This window comes from Thalia democratica, unplaced genomic scaffold (genome assembly GCF_965202585.1).
Source record: "Thalia democratica unplaced genomic scaffold, ktThaDemo2.hap1.1 HAP1_SCAFFOLD_782, whole genome shotgun sequence".
Lineage (NCBI taxonomy): Eukaryota > Metazoa > Chordata > Thaliacea > Salpida > Salpidae > Thalia > Thalia democratica.
The window spans coordinates 7,801-25,640 of NW_028139753.1; the positions used below are offsets into that span (position 1 = coordinate 7,801).

At 24.2% G+C, this 17,840-nt stretch overlaps 1 protein-coding gene across 1 annotated transcript; it reads left to right on the plus strand.

Moving 5' to 3' along the window:
• The first annotated feature begins 2,750 nt into the window (after positions 1–2,750).
• Positions 2,751–17,295, plus strand: LOC145847075 (retinol dehydrogenase 13-like). Its single transcript, XM_082953493.1, has 10 exons — positions 2,751–2,826; positions 6,157–6,272; positions 6,580–6,650; positions 7,351–7,435; positions 7,804–7,920; positions 8,760–8,857; positions 9,516–9,736; positions 13,112–13,155; positions 14,779–14,884; positions 17,139–17,295. The coding sequence occupies exons 2-10, from the start codon at positions 6,194–6,196 to the stop codon at positions 17,293–17,295; spliced, it is 978 nt and encodes a 325-aa protein (XP_082809619.1). The 5' UTR covers positions 2,751–2,826; positions 6,157–6,193.
• Positions 17,296–17,840: the final 545 nt, after the last annotated feature.

The window sequence follows — 17,840 nt, forward strand, 5'->3', positions numbered from 1 at the left end:
TTAAAATCCACCGTAACATAGTCTGTACTCTGTAGGAGTAAAGAAAACTATTAAGAATACATAAATAAAATATATATTTTTTGGAATAAAAGCAGTTATCTAGTTAAGTGCGAATGCGTAATTAATATTTTTTAAGAATAACTAAAAAATATGTAGATTTGACTAAAACTGTTTTTTGAAAAACTACACAAAAAAAAATGAAATAAACACCAACGAACGATAAAGTAAATAATGAAGTACTTTTCAAGTAATTGTTAGATACTTATGGTACAATTCAACGAAAACCATAAAATTTTTGTCATTTATAACTAAGCGGCTTACATAAAACTAAAATGTCACACTTTTAACAAGAAGTAATTTAGAGTAACACTTTTTTTATTAATAAGTTTATACAACAAACACCGACAACCAGTTTTAAAGCAAATGCTAAATGTTATCTAATTGATTTTATCATTATCATGCCCTAAAGACTTTTTTAACTTAAATAATTTTAGTAAGAAATGATCTAGTTAAAGTACAAGTTTTGTGTTCCTTATATTAAAGTGTATTTAAATGATATTTCCTAAAACTATATAATATATTTTTTAAATGCTTTAGCCTTGATCTGAAATATAATCTCATCCTTAAATTATTTTTATAAAATATATGTTTGAATTAAAATGTTTTAATACTACTTAACTACAAACAAATTAAAATCGTTCTTTCAAATCTTAAAATTAAAAAGACACTTTTGAATCAGAATTCTCGGATATTTTGTTATTAAAAGTAGATAGATAGAGGTGTGCAAATTAAATATTTCATTTACGACCTGGTTTCGGTGATAGAAAAATTGCGACCTCTACAAGTAAAATAAAATATAAAACTGCTATATAAAATAGTATATTAAGAGAAAATTAAACTTAATATATAATGAAATAGTTTTTGCGTTTCAATAGAATTGATTTTTAAACTTTAGTATTGTATGAATTAAAAAATAGAAAAAAATGTGTTTTTATATTCTTTTAAACTTTGTAATTACACTGTAAAACTTTAATAAGTTATCTGTAAAAGTTTTGACTTGTCTGTTGTTAAAGAAACACTTATTCACAAAAAATTGCTTCAAAAACTACATAAGCTTAAAAAAGTTATTTGTAAATTAAACTCAAAAGCTGTTTAAAATTATTAAAAGTTGAGTTACAACCTAGTATTAATTTAAAAATTATTTTAAAGCAACTATTACATGAAACCTTGTGTAAAAATTTTCAAAGCAAAAACAGTTCAGTTTTGTTTAAAAAACCATCCGATAGTTTTTTAGAACACTTTTTTTCTAATCTGAGTTGGCCTAAAACGTTTTATTTTGAATATTGGGTTTTATTTATGTTAAAAAGTATAAACTAAAACAAAACCTAGTACGGTATTTGACTTTATAAAATTAAAAACAAAGATTTTGCAGCCTTCTTATACTTACTAAACTAGTTTATAATGACTCTGTAATCAAAAGTTATTTAAGAAATCGCTTATTTTAGATTACTAAGTATTTGTTCATTTTATCTGTTTGGATCAATTTTTTTCCTTAAAGCAAACAAACTAAGCATTATTTTTTTCTAAAAATTTCATTAAAACACGCAATGGAAGTTTTTAAAGCTTCAATAAAAAAATAAATCACATAAAAGGTACTAAAAAATTTAAAGCAAAACAGTTTCAATTTCTTAATTATAATAAGCACTAGTTACGCACTTCCTAGGTACAAACTGCCGGTATAGTATGCCTTTTTTAGTCGAAATACGCCGGTTAATATGCAGTTTTTGTTTGCTTTGAAACTGAAAAAATTAAACCTTAAACTAATAAAATAAAAATGTTATGTTTATAATAAATTTATACTGTATTAAATCAAAATAAATTAAAATTAAAGAAACCAGAAAATAAGTTTTGATTAACTAATTTTATATCAAGTCCAATATTTAAAACTAATATATGTTAGTATATTTATTTAACAAAATGAAGATCAATGCAATTTTAATTTCCATACCCTATGATCATAACATAACATAGGAACAAAAATAACTTAAAAAGTCATACAATGTTTAGGTAAAATAATGAACATTGCAATTAACACTTACATACCCAATGATTAAAAAATAAATGCAAAAATAGCATAAAAAATAGATGTTAATAAAAAAAAAGAACATTTTAATTGAGATTTATTTAAAACTAGAGGCTTTTGAACCCATGTCTTTTAGTGTAGCTTGTCGTTTGAGTTTAGCATATACTTTTTTATTTAATAAGTTTCACAACCCTAAATCAGCTTTTTAGATTAAACAATTTAAGAAAAGCGTGATCAGTGACGTCATAAATATCCATTTATTTAAAATAAGTAATTACATAAAATTATGTACTGAGTAAATTTTAATGGTACAAGGAACACAAGTTAGATTAAAACAAACTTTGTGTTTAAATATAAATTACATAAATAAACTCTTACATATATATACAAGTAATAAAAAAATACTTAAGAAATGTTATTTACTTTTTACAAATATGTTTTTTTTATACCGAAATATTTGTTTATAATTAATGAAACACTTAATTTCATTTGCATAATGTTAAGAATGAAAAAATAAATCAAAAACCTTACAGTTACAATTGTAGCCGCCGACCTCTAACTGACTATTTAATAACGTTTTTTTATAGCTAAGGTTGTTTCCCTTAGTTGAAGACATCTAACTTATTGAAAAAAACATCTTTCTAACAAAAAAGAAACATGAATTTTGCAAATAAAACTTATAACAGATTAATAGTTCCAGCTTCATTTTTAGCTACTGTATATGGGGGAATTACATTGTACAAGTTAGTACAGCTTATCTTTTTTTTTTCTATGTTGTTATTTTGAAACTTAAAATTTATGTTTAAAACTTTTAAAAAATATGTGTACTATTAAAATAAGTTTGTATATTTTTAACTTGAAAAGGAACATATGACACCAACAATAGATAAAAATATTGTTGGTGGAATATTTTTCACAATTGTACTTTAATTACTTAACATAAATACTTATGATTTGCAGGAAAATACTATAATAAAAATTAAATGTTTGAAAGACTTGTTAAATTATTTTTTACTATTAGAAAGTGAATATAATATAACTCAACTCTATATACAAAATTAATAAAAAAAAAGAGTATTTATTATTTATCAGTGAGGCTATTTAAAGGCATAGGGGGGGGGGGGGGGGGTAAACACCCCTTTTTTGGTTTTTGATCTTATTTTATATAGTTTTTACTAAGCTACAAGATGCTTTTTACAGATTTAAAAAATCAAAATAATTTTTGAGATATAACTGGTCAAAGTCGGAGGCAACAATAGGATCCTTACGTGAGGCGCGAACTAAAACAGCAAATAACTAGAAATCACTAAAAATATATCTCCTCCTACATTTTTTGAGGTAACTACTTCAAATTTTCAGGAAATGTTACTTTCAATATTTAAAAAATTCGGTTATGATTAACTTTAGGTGGGCACCAATATTGAAGTGTAATTCAATATAAAGGAATTTTTCACCTTTATTTTAAATAATTTTCAGTTTTATTTTGAAGCCCTGCTTATCTACTTATACTACTGAATGTAATTTTAAGTGACTCTTCAACTGTATTTAACAGTGTCATTTCAACAATGCGACTTTTAAACTATTTTCTATTCTTTTAGTATTATGGTTTATGTAGATTACATATCGCTGTGAACTAATTATAAAAAATAAGTTGGTTCCTTATTTAACTCTAACAATAGTGTCATTTCAACTAAGTGTCATTTCAAATTATATTATACATTAATAGATAAAATTATTGTTTCTGTTCCTTTTAATAATACTAACATCGGAAAGCTAAAGATATTTTATAAGAATAAAAAAGTTTAAAAGTCGCATTGTTGAAATGAAAATGAAGTTATTAACTTTAAAACTTGATGTTTTTTCTTTGTTCTTATTATTTTGTGTTAAAAATTTCTACAATAATTTTACATTCAAATCATAAAAAGCTTGTATCATGTTAAATAAATTGTTAAATACCTTGAAAAACCTTGAATTTTTAAACAATTTTTTTTTGCAAATTAATGAAATTTAGATCAGATACAAAATATTGCTAATAAATAATAAAATGTCATGTGATGTAGAATTTTATTAGTTATTAAACAATTTTGTGTTTACTTTACTGTATTTTAAAATACTTTTGTACTATCTATAGCAGTTTTACCTGAATATAATTTTTTACTATAAATTGACAAGAAAACTGTACTTTTGAAAATCTAGAAGAAAATCAGTAAACTTAAATACATTTCTAAACTACCAGTGGCCACCCTGTTGTATATGTTTTTGATTTATTAAAAATTTATTGCTTCATAATAGCATTGGATTAAAAGATTAATTTACTTTTGAATATTTAAAATAAAAACTTATACAAATAGGACAGTATTAAATAAGCACTTTCTGGAATGGATATTCAATACAGTGGGCAGAAAAAAAAAACCTTGAATTTTGAACAATTTGTATTTATTTAAATTAATTAAATTTAGAAACGATAAGAAATAAATATCATAGGCTTATATTATTCAGAGTTTTATCTTCTATAAAACATGTTTGAAGTACCATAACAGTTTTATTTTCATAAGTTTTGTACTACAACAAAGCTTTTAACTTAAGTTTAATTAATAACTAGTCAACATGCCAGTAAAGTTTTAATTATTATTATAAAGAATTGTTTGTATTAGGAGTCAAACAGTATTAAGCTACAAAGTTGTAGTCTAAAAAAATGCATTCCAAAGAAGCACCAATTATTTTGTTTTAAAAAGAGGCAAAAACGTTATGCTTTATTTCACCTGAACAAAATTCAGAAAACAAAGAAAAAACATTTTTAAACCCAGTGGCCACCCTTGTCAAGCTAGAAATGGCTTTTTGAGTTTAGTGCAACACAAAATATCAGTGCACAGGTTTACAGGCTTTACAGGTTTACCACACCTTCAGAATAAATCAGGATGTTTTGTAGTTTTTTTAAACCACAGTTGACTTGATATAGTTTTGTTTTTTTACAAAAAACTCAGGGTAGTTAAGTTTTTTTAGTAAAATCAGGACCGTATTTTTTCCTGGGTTTTGAATGTTATATAGTTTCTATATTTTGTTATTTTATAACCAACTTAACTAAAGAACTAGATTTTTATTACTTTTGAAAACTTAAAGAAAAATTGTTTTGAAGATTTAAATAAGTTCAGAATGACTCAGGACAGTTAAAGTTCACTGAGGACAGATTTTTTGTCTCAAAAAGTGACAGCTCTGTAATTAGTGTAGAACTTAAATTCATACATTATAAAGAAGTCCTATGAAAATAAGAAAAGTTTTACTCAATATTGAAAATTTATTTAAATAAAAGCTTTATGTTTTATATACAAATTTTCATTTAATAAATAAACTTTTAGCTATCAATTTTTAAGTAAAATTAAAACAAATTAAAATAAAAAAAACATGTATTAGAACCAAAACAAAACTGTATCATTAAATCAGGGGTTGGCAGTCTTTTATAAGTTGCAGGCCAATATTTTTATTAAGAGTTGTTCTTGGTCCACACGGTTTCGCGGGCTGTAGTTTTTTCAAAATATTTATAGTAATCAACATGAAAACAATACTTAAACCTAAAATAAAACAAAATAGCAGAGAATTGTTTGTATTAGGAGTCAAAGAGTATTAGGCTACAAAGTTTAAGTCTAAAAAATGTATTCTAAAGAAGCACCAATTATGTTTTGTAGTTTTTAAGTATCATTTACCAGGTATCGTACTATAAAAATTATCAAAGTTTTATAATAATATTAAACCACATTTTTTGTTGTTTTATTATAATAGACAGTATTTACTGTAGGTTAACATAAAACATAAATTATAGACCAAGAGTTAATACTTTTACATTTGAAAATTACAGCTTTAGTACTTATATAGTATTAGTGTATTTTCAATTGTTTATATAACCTAGTCTATAATTATAGGTTATAATTGTTTATATAACCTTCTCACACTGTTAGAAACTAATAGTTATTATTTGTTTAAAATATAAAGTAAATGATTTTTCATAGATTTTTATATAAATTTTTCTAAATATAAGATTTATTAAAAAATGCTAATAGTTTTATACAATTTTTAAGGGAAACAAAATACACAACATGTCCCAGTAAAGATGACATGACAGGCAAAGTGGTAGTCATAACTGGTGCTAATTCCGGTATTGGTTTTGAAACATGTAAAGAACTTGCAAGGCGAAGTAATTTTCTTCTCTGTTTGTAAATAAGTATTAGTTGCTGAGATATTATTATTACTGATTGGAAAAATGTTTTAGGCATTAGAAAATACTTATTTTTAATTGAATTAATATTTTTCGTTAGTTAAATATTTTGTTAGTTTTTTGTTAATTATTTTTTGTTATAAAATTTATCAATTTTTTTTCTAAACATGGCAGTAAAGTATACAAATTAGTTTATATATACAAAAACTAATCATTAAATATTAAATGTTTTTTTTTAATTAAAACTTTTTAAACAATAATCAATAAATATTAAATTGTTCTGTAGATGCAACAGTTGTGATGGCCTGTAGACATATGGGAAGATGTAAGCAAGCTAAACTAAAAATAACTAACAAGGTTAAATTTATTCTTTCTTTTTCAGCTTATATAGATAAAAGCTTACAAAAAGAATTTTTTGATATTTTTTGTTGCAATCTATTAACGTTAAAGTTTTTTAACAAAACAGTCAGATGTCTCAACTTAAAAATTATTATAAAACAGTATAAAAGACTTAATATTTTTTCTTTAATTTTTAAACAGTCGTGTGTTTTTTAAATTACATTGTTAGTTACTTATTTTATTTTAAACATGATAAAAACTATAGGTTAGTTTTTTTTAATACTAATTTCTTTTTAGTTTTTAATTTAATCGTATACTTATATTTAGTAGTTTTTAGTTAAGTTTAAGTATTTGTAGTTCAATGCTACAAATTTTTCAAGCTTACTATAAAAGCATAAGTTTCTTTCTTGTGAACGATTTTATTAGTTTTTTCTTTATTCTATAATTATTATAAGATATTTTTTGCAAGTATACTTGTCATATATTTAGTTGTCTTACATTCAATCTTTATATGTAGTTTTTAGAGTATATGTAACTAAGGAACCTTTTTGGAAAAATTAGTTTTAATTAGTTTTAAAAAAATCGTTTTTGTATTTAGTGCACCTTTTAAATTTTAATACTGAATCGCTTTTCAATAGTTTATATTGAGGTATTTGTAGATTTGCGCATTAACTAGTCATTTTTCTTGTATTTTTCAACTTTATAAAAATACCTTTAGGTTACTAGTGCAAAGCTTGTACCAAAATTTGTTGACCTTGCCAATTTGAACTCGATTGAGGAATTTGCAGAAAATGTCAGAAATGGTAAGCTTTGATAGTTCAAAAAAAAAGTTTGTGTCATGTTTCATTAATATTGATATTTTATAAAAACTTTAGACATAAAAAACAGGCATTTATTAAAAAGTAAGTATATTATAATTAGTGTTACACAAATAACTTTTTGCTTAAAAATATTGGTTCAAATTTAAATAAAAACTTACAAACCTTAATAAAGGTTTATTTTTTTATTTTTAACAGTATATATTGTTCATGCTTTTAAATTAGATAACCTAGTAACTTTTTAAAGGAATTACAAATTTATAAAAGATACTTGATCATTATTTCATTAAAATAAATTTCAATATCCAAACAAATTAATAACAAGATACAATGTTTGCATTTTATTTTTATAGAGTTCCCAACAATAGACGTTTTAATCAATAATGCTGGCGTGATGAAGCCTCGGCCCCCAAAAACAACTAAAACTACAGATGATGGGTTTGAAAAGCAGTTTGGTGTCAATCATTTAGGTGTGAATTTATTTTAATTTAATGAATAATTATTTTACAGGTCACTAAACCTTGGTTTATATGTAAGATTTAATATAAAGTATAAAAGTTTTTTCTGTTTTCCATGCATTAAAAAAATATCAAACAACAGAGTTCATATTCTATATATATTTAAAATAACTTTTTTGATATAAAAATATTACTATACTGGTTATTCAAAGAGTACATAGTCAATTAAAATGTTTTAACAAAAACAAAACCTGTGCAAATTATTTATTATATAGATTAAATGTCTGCTTGGAAATGAAGTTTCGGTATCTAAATTTAGTTAGAATAAAATCTTTACTAACCTAAATTTTCTAGTAATTGTTTTTACAACTTAACTTAAATTTATATCATGCATAATTTTTGTTTTTAAATAAATTTACACTTTTATGAAAACTACAAATACTTATAACTTTCTAATAGTTGTTATAAATACACAGAACTTTATTATTAAACTTTAAGCTATAAAATACCTGCAAGTTTTGCTGTAATTTTAAGTTAAAAGTAAAATATTTAGTGTTGATTTCTTAAAATTTTGTTTTTAAAATAGTCTTCTACTAAATGTAAAATTAACACTTTGTCATTTGCCTATATTTAACATTTGTTTTCCTTGACAAATAAGCACCTATAGCATATATAACTTGTAATACTAAATTTTTTTTAAATTAGTTTTTGTTATACCGAACTAAAGTTTTTATATACATAATTATTATAAACAATATTTTTTTCATATTGTGACGAAACTAGTAATAACTTTTTAGTAAAAAACTTTTGATAACTTCAAACATAATTGTTACTCTACCACTAACTAATAGGTCATTTTCTGTTGACAAACTTGCTACTGGATAACTTAAAGACATCTTCAGATGCCAGAGTAATCAACGTAACTTCGCAAGCTCATGAAATGGGAAAAGTTTTTTTTGTTTTTATAAGTATTATAAAATCAATTTGTTTACATCAGTTTTTATTTTACTTGAATAATGTTTTAAAAATTTTATAGTTCTAAGGATACAAAAGTGCTATAATGGTAACTTTTAGATACTATATCGTTTTTTAGTAGTAAACTTAAAATGATTTTGTAAAATGATTTTTTGTACACTTTTTAAGATAAGATTTATATGCTTTAGTTCATTACAACATTGTTAATTACCGATCTATAAACAAAAATTTTGTTTCAAATTTTTTTTTTAATAATTGTATATACAATTGTTATAGCTTTAAAGATATTTACTAATGTTCTTTTATTAAAATAATAGTTCTTAAATTATCTGAATTGTAAAAAGTTAAATATATTCTGATAAATTTTACCAATAGAAATACTATTTTTTAGAGTAATTTATATGAAATGGTATTGTGAAAAACTACTTTTTAACTAGTTTGAAAATATTTATAACTAAACTATACTCTATCAATTATGCTAAAACAGTAAGTTGTATGATAAATAAAGGCCCTTAAAAGCACCTGACATAATAATCAAAGCAATTACCCTTGGTTAAACAAAAAAAAAGTACTTGCACTAACAGTTTGTAACTACTAACACTTTAACTTTAACAACTTGTCTTCACCTTCAGATAGATTTAGAAGATATACCAAGGGACAAAATGGAAGACGACTCTGACGACGGAGACACGAAAGGAAACGAGTTGTACTATCAGAGCAAACTGTCCAATGTCGCCTTCACACGCGGTTTCAATTTAGTGGCGGGAAATAACGCAGACAATATGGTCGGTTCTGAAAAAGCGGTTGCCTGCAACTGCGTCAATCCCGGAGTTGTATCCACCAATATTGGAAGGTATGCGTGTTGCTGTTTTTTTATTAAGTTACACTTAGTATTCTAACTAGACTAGTAGTGGTTTTTAATAAAACTATCAATTAAGTCAGATAAATAAGTTAATTAAGTAGTTAGTTAAAAATAAATAAACTTAAAATCATGGGAACTATGGTACTGCGTTTAGAATTTTATTTTTAAAATCGTAGCTTTTATAAAGGCTTTTAGTATATAGGTGTACATGGTATTTTTGACCACATATTTTTACTTATTTGAATTAGTTTATTATACCGCATAGCTTGATTATTATATCACCCTGCTTTTTATATTTTTTATTTACTTTTGTTTAGTCATTTAGTAGACCTTTAAAATCTTTGTCATTTGTTTGTTTAGACTAGTTTTATCTGTTGACATAGAAAAACCTTTTTCAAAGTTGTAATAAACTTCATAAAAAGCAACTAAAACGTCTGTTTAAATGTTGTGGGTGGGCTGCAACAAGGTCAGGAAAATTCAGGAATTTTTTTTTTTTTAATGACAAAAGTTAGGAAAAAAATGGGGGTTTTATGAAAAAAAGTCAGGAAATTTGACAAAATTTGAAAAAACATCAGATTTTGTCAGTTCAAATTTACAAAATTCCTAGTTTTCCAAAGCCTTCAAATGGTAAAAATTAATTAAAAATCCATTTAAGTCAGGCTAAATTTGTAAAATTTCCCTTGAAATTTACAAAATTACTTAATTTCTAATGCCTTCATCTGATAAAAGTTAATAAAATATCTGTTATAAAAATTATAATTAACTATTAACATATTGAACAACTACCCTACTTGAACAAGCAGTTTTTGTATCCTTTTAAGTATTAATGATCTGTGGCAAGGACACTTCGATATTGAAACTGTGATATATACAAAAAAGTTTTTCTTGCAGAAATTTCTATCAAAGTATTTTTTGTTTCATTAATAAAAAATTAAGTTCTTTATAATTAAGTACTAAGTTTAGTATACCATGTAACAAATTTATGTGTATACTTTACCTCTTTATAGTTTTTTCGAAGTTGTTTAAATTAGAAAAATAAGTAAAATCAAATTATGTTATTAACTTGTAAAGAATGTAATAGAAGTTAGGTGATTGAATTCAGCAAAAAAAAAACTGTTGTTTTAACCTGTATAAAAATAAGAATGAAAGCTTTATGTGGTTTAAATTGTTTGATGATATATTTCAGAATAAGTTTAAATTAAGAGTTTGATTTAGAAAAGTCAGGAAAACTTTAGTAAAAAATCAAGAAAAGTCAAGAAGTTTTTCTCAGCTTGATCTGTGGCAATCTTGTTATAGTCATGAATCTTATTTTCTTAAACTAAAACTAAAAGTTAGTCTTTTATTTGATCTTAAAAACTATGCTTGCTACCACTATGGATTGTTAAAAACCTAACTCGTATAATGCAAAAAAGTGTTTGAAATTTCTTAACAAAACATTTTGGATTTTGCCTTAGTATCATTAACTATTTGTAAATTTACTAAGTACATAAATGAAAGTCGAAAATAAAAATTAAAAAAAAACTATTTAACATAGAAATAAAACTCTGAAACATATGATAAAATATAATAATAAATTTCAACTAAATTTCGTCAAAGATATGAATGAGAACAAGGTTAAAATTAGTGATGTGCCGGACCCGGATCCGGACTTTTTTTTCAAATTAGAATCCGGCCGGATCCGGATATCAGACAAAAATGCCAATATCCGGCCGGACCCGGATAGTGAGTCCGGTACATAACTAGTATAAACTAGCCTGAGTCAGAACGAGGTTTTTAAAAACTGAAAAAAAAAAACTTTAATCTAACAATAAGTAGAACAGCTAGCCACAAGGTTTACAAATTTAGGTGTTATTTACAATTAAAAATCTGAAATCAAGTTCTTGAACAAAATTAACTAGAAAATTACAAAATATTGAAAACTGGATTAGCTCAAACTCATTCAAAATCTAAAAGAAAACTAGCCTGAGTTTTTATAAAAAACTAAACTAGCCTGAGGCAGTCCAAGATTTTCTAAAATTCCCAAAAGTTTTCAAAAAGCAGGGTTGCCACTGTTTTAGTCAATAAAACTAGCTAGAGTGAGTATAAACAAGCCTGAGTCAGAATGAGGTTTTTAAAAACTGAAAAATTACTTTAATCTAATAATTAGTAAAACAGCTAGCAAAGGTTGACAATTTGGTAGTAAAGTTGTGGACTGATTGTGGTACACTTAACTTATTCATACTACTCATCATAACTAAATCCTAGCTTATTTAATTAATATCTAACAAATACTAAATTCTAACTGAGACTACTTTCTATAATCAGACACGACAGTTTTGAGTGATGAATCTTTTATATAAAACACAACAAGAAATACTAGCATATACAAAATTATTAATTACTTTGGTAACACTTTAAAAACTGGAAACTATTTAAATCTATATCAAAAGACTTAAAACAAAAAATTAAAAAAAACTATTAGTAAACAAGAAACTGTAAAGCTTTTAATAAATTATTAAACTATAAACCTGGCTTAAATATTTAAACAATTAAACACTAGTTGAAATATTCACTTTTAAAACAAAACACTACTTACAACAAGCATTCACAAAAAATTCCAAAATATTTTGTTGCTTCAAGCTGCACACCAAACTAACTAACTGCTTACATATAAACTGCCTGTCATGTTCTGATATTTTGTTGCATCAATATTTAGTTTGAAACATTTCGTCATATGATTCTCATTGGCTCGTACATTCAACCATATTAACTCTAAATATTCTCTGAGCTCAACTTTAAACAATAAATAATGCAAATATTCATTCCAAAGTTTTCAGTTTTACAACATATGTAAAGAGTTGCATTTCTGAAATGTTTATTTCATAGTTTAAATGTAAACAAATGTAAATTAGTCACGTGTACAAAATGAGCCAATCACGGTAGGTGTTTAATTTTATCTGACGAAAATGACTCTTTTTAATTTACAAAGGGTTTGTTTTTGAAAAAATACTTTTAAGTATGCTCTTTTTTACTAACTAGATCCGGGTCCGGATTTTTTTTTCAAATTAGAATCCGGCCGGATCCGGATATCAGACGAAAATGGCAATATCCGGCCGGACCCGGATAGTGAGTCCGGTACATCACTAGTTAGAATTCAGATAAAGTTTTAAACAAGTCATCAAAAGTTATTAAACAACAAGTATTTAATAATAAAAAAACTAAAACTTTAACAAAAGTAGAAAAAAAACAAAATATTTTTTAGTTTCAACAAAATAGAATTTTAATTCAATAAAAAAAAGCATATGTTTAAATATTAATATATTTCAAATTAAAAAGTGTTATTAATATACTAAATGCGCTTGTAAAACAAAGCAAATATTTTTTTAGGTATGCTAGTGTTCCTTTCTATGCAATTGGTCAAATTTTCATGGGTTAGTGATTAATTTGTTGAAAGCTTTTATACTTGTTTTGAGTTGTATAAATGAAGTATAAATGTGAACTTTTTTGTTTGTTATTATACTTTTCTCCGAATACTATAACATTTAAAGTTTAAATTAGACTACTATTAGAATAAAAAATAATAATTAATTTTTTAAATACTAAGAAATAGTTTATTTACAATTAAGTATAAATTGAAAACATTTATTTTAAAATATTTGAAAAATTTTAAAATTACTAATGTTTTATTAGAATTATTTTTCACTAAAGTTTCGATAGAATATACTAAATTTGTTCTAACATTCTTTTTTTTAATTATTCTAACTAGTTTTGCGTTTCAAAGATTTGAAGTGACTTCAAGTCATTTAACACTCAATTACCAACGTTTTTAGACTGATTTTGGCCTTTGTTTGAATTAAAACCTTTTATATAGATTAGTAAATAAGTGTTTATATGATCTATAGTTGGTATAGATGCTTAAAATATAAAATTAATAGTCCGGTTAGTCAGTAATTTGTATAAAACATTAATGAAAAAGTATTACCTACTAATTAGGTTCAATAAGCCAGAATCATTATGTAAACAAACTAACTTTTTATAAATATTTTATCTTATATAATGCATATTATACATAATAAAAGGTTATTTTGTGATTTGATTACTACTTATGTCTAAAGTCAGTATTTAGGCTTTATTGGGTAGGGCAAATAATTCTTAAACAAAAATAAACTTTAGCTCTAAAATTAATATGAAAACATTTACTGTGTATCACTCTCGTGGGGTAATTTTTTAATTATATTTCTCTAAATAAAAGTTACTCTGTTTTTGATAATCTTCGAACAGTCTTTTTTCATCTAGGACCGTAAAATTAAATTAAGTATCATATATATTTTAGAACCCTTACATCTTTAACTATTTGTAAATTCACTAAACACGTAGTTGAAATAAAAAGTAATTTTAAAACTATTTACCATAGAAATAAAACTAAAATTAAAATTAAAAAATACTAAAAATAAAAAGTTTATCGGCACAATAAAGAATAAAAAACACTTCCTCTTAAAGAATGACTTAAATTGAAAAGTTCCTTGATTCTAGTTTTTTTTAACCACCAAAAAAAAACGTTTTTAAAAAATTTAATAAAAGACTTTAGAAAAAGAAAGGTATTAACTTAATTTTTTTTTACGTTTTACATTTAACTTATTGAACTTAACTACTTTAGATGAAGCTGAAATAATAGTATACAAAATAAGGTAAACTTGTAAAAAATATTGACCCTTAAATTTAGTTTGCCATAAATTTGAGTTTTTTAATTTAAATATTTTCAAATAGCATGGTTTCCTGAATTTAAATCGTCCTGCATCTAGTATCGATTAACTAAAAGCAAAAATGTTAACTTGAATTACTAGATTCAAGAGGGCTTCAGTTACAATGGCTCTGCTTTAAAAATATGTTTCATTTGGCTACAACTTTTTCAAAACAAATTAGATGTAATGCCCAACACGACCTTAACTTAAAGTTTTTATCCACCAGTTCATATTGTTGATGTTATTTGTCTCAGTAAATCCAATAAAACATAAAAAAAATACAACTTTTATAAAAAAAAAAAAAACAAACAGAGCCGATCAAGTTCATCTTACTGCTCACAGCAAGACAAGGAGCGCAAACGTCTATTTACATGGCCATAGATGAAAAGTTGAAGGGAGTCAGCGATCAATACTTTCAGTTTGTTTCGTTCTAAATTCAATAATTATTACTTTGGATGATATTATAGAATTTTTTGTACACTGTGTTTTCAAGAAATTTATTTTGGTTTGAAGAATTGTTGATGGAGGAATTTGATTTTAAAACAATGCTTCATCCAAGTAAAAGTAATTTTTATGAGATCCACAGTTATAAAAAATATCTGAAAATCAAAAAATAAATATTTATGGAGACATTAAGGCTTGCTTGAGTTTAAAAACTATACTTAAACACAGATAGCTGTGAAATTTGCACGAGCTACAAAATTGCACGAGGGGAAAAAATTGCGCGAGTGCACAAAATTGCACAAAGATACTTTTGCACAAAGACACTTTTGTACAAGGGGATAAAATTGCACGAAGACACTTTTGCACGAGCAGACAATTTTGCACGGCGATATTTATGCACGGGTTAATTTTTATTTTTTTATTCATTTAATTTTTTTTTTTACTTAATTTTTTTTAATTATTTATTTTTCTTTTTTGAATCAATTTTTTTACTATCACTGTTACCCCTAACCTTCACCTTCGGTCGGTAAGTTATTTTTTTTTTTTTTTTTTTTTTTTACTTTTACTGTTACCTCTTACTCTCGGTCGGTAGCTTTTTTGAATTATTTTTTTTATGATATTTTTTATTATACTATAACTGTTACCCCTAACCCTGACCCTTGGTCAGTAACTTTTTTTTTTATTGTTTTTTTTCTTTTCTGTTTTTATTTTTTTTTTTTACTCTGGTGCAAAATTGACCCTTGGTGCAAAATCGTCTCCGTACAATTTTTTTATGGTAAGTATAATTTTTTCTTTGAAAAGAACAGTTTTTGCGTTCATAATTTTTAATCTGCCAAATTAGTACCTTTGGTTGTTTTAACCAAATGATATTAAATCACTTGTGTTCACTGATTTAGCTCAATTGTTGAATACTAAAGTGTATAAATAACTAAACATTTTAAATTATGATATATATTATATAAAGTTTGTTTTACTTAAAATGTAACGTTTATGTATTTAAAGACTGCATCTGTTTAATTATTGTTTTTTCTTGTTGAGTATGATACAAAATCCTTAAAATATTAAATAAAAATTTAATTTTTAATAATATTTTTATTATTTGTATAAATAATATTTTATCTTATGTTTAATTGGTGAGTGGCATTTTTTGTTTGTAGTGAATAATCTGCTTTTTAATTTAAAGACTTTTTGTCGTGTGAATCAGCCTTTGGTAAAAGTAACTGATAAATTAAACTATTAAAATTATAGTTTTTTATGATAATTTAAATATTAATAAGTTTCTTAAACTTTATATGAAGTTCAATGAAATAACTACTCAAAATATATTTCTTCCTTCCAATTCATAGCTGAGTTGAATTGTGTTAATTCGTTAACACACAGAAACATATGTCAGTGTAATAAAAGAAGGATACTGTATAATTTCTAATTGCTAAATGAAATAGCGATTTTTCAATAATAACCGTTGATTTTATTAACAACCTTTAAAGTATACAAACATGTCTAAATTACAAAATAAATTTAGTAATTTGGTTACTTTGTATAAATTAAAGAAATAAAAGATTTAATTTATTTAAACTAATGTCGTTTCTATAATTTAAAGTAATTACATAGCTCGACGCAGTTCTTAAAAATATAAGAACTTACAGGTACAGAGAAGAAATTATGTATAGGTGTGTGCTTTATAATTTTTAATAATAGCTACAAATATTTGTTAGCTTTCATAAACTAAATACGTTGAAATTGATTTTCTTTTATTCAACAAATTATTTTCTGTTGAAGTTTTATATATAAAGCACTATAGCAGCTAATGTTTTAATAGTTGACATACAAAAAAGAAGCCTAAATGTAAAACAACTATATTGTTTATGCTGAAATTTAAAAACTATAATAAATAGGTTTATTTGAAATGCAATGCTAAATTAAGCAGATTCCATGCATTGAAAAGTTTCATTTGTTTTCTTACTGTGCTTCTTACTGTTAATGAATCGTTTTGTGAATTTTCGATAAAAGCTGCTCACATGTTAAAAAACATATAAATTTTAAATCATGCTTTTCCATTTTATAACACTTCAAATAATACGAACATAATGGTTTAAATTAAATAATTTATTTGTATTTCAAGACATAAATAAAACAGTTATAAATCCTGACTTGCTAAACAACTATTTTGATAATTTAAAATGTATTTAGCTTAAATTAAACATTTTAATTATTTTATTTTTACTCAGGGATTGCAAAGTAGAGAAAAAAGTGGCAGATATAGTTGATGATGAAACGAGTTTGAATTTGTGGGAATACAGTTCGAAAGTCACTTCATTACAAGAAAGATTAGACAGAATTCGAAAAAAAGAAGCAAACACAACAACTGAAGTAGAAACAGTATAACAAAAAATAATTTTATGAGATATTTATTGTATATTTGTATTTAGAAATAGTTAATATTTTTTATTGTACTTAATTTTTTTAACTATTCAAATGTAATAACTTAGTAACATCAAACTATTTTTTGAAATTTTATTTTTATTTACGCTTTCTAGTGAGAAATAAATTATAGGATCAATTGCATGCCAAGTTATTTTTTTCCAAATTAGATCATTTGAAAGTTTGTCTGTACAAATTTTGCTTAAATTTAAAAAGTATATATAACTGTAAGTAATTTGAACGAGCAGGTTTTTTACTAGACATATAAATAATATTTTTACTGCTTAGTTATTAAAATAGTTTTATTATAAGCAAGTTTAATATACTTCGGAATTCGTATTATATTTTATAGTAAATTTATATTGGATAGATTGAACAGTTTTTGTAAAAATTTAACTTTAGCTCTTTTTTTAAGCTGAAAATAAGAACTATAAATTACTTATACGGGTTAAGCTTTCATTTTAAATTTTCATATAATATTAACTACTTTTAGTTTATGTTCTGATAGT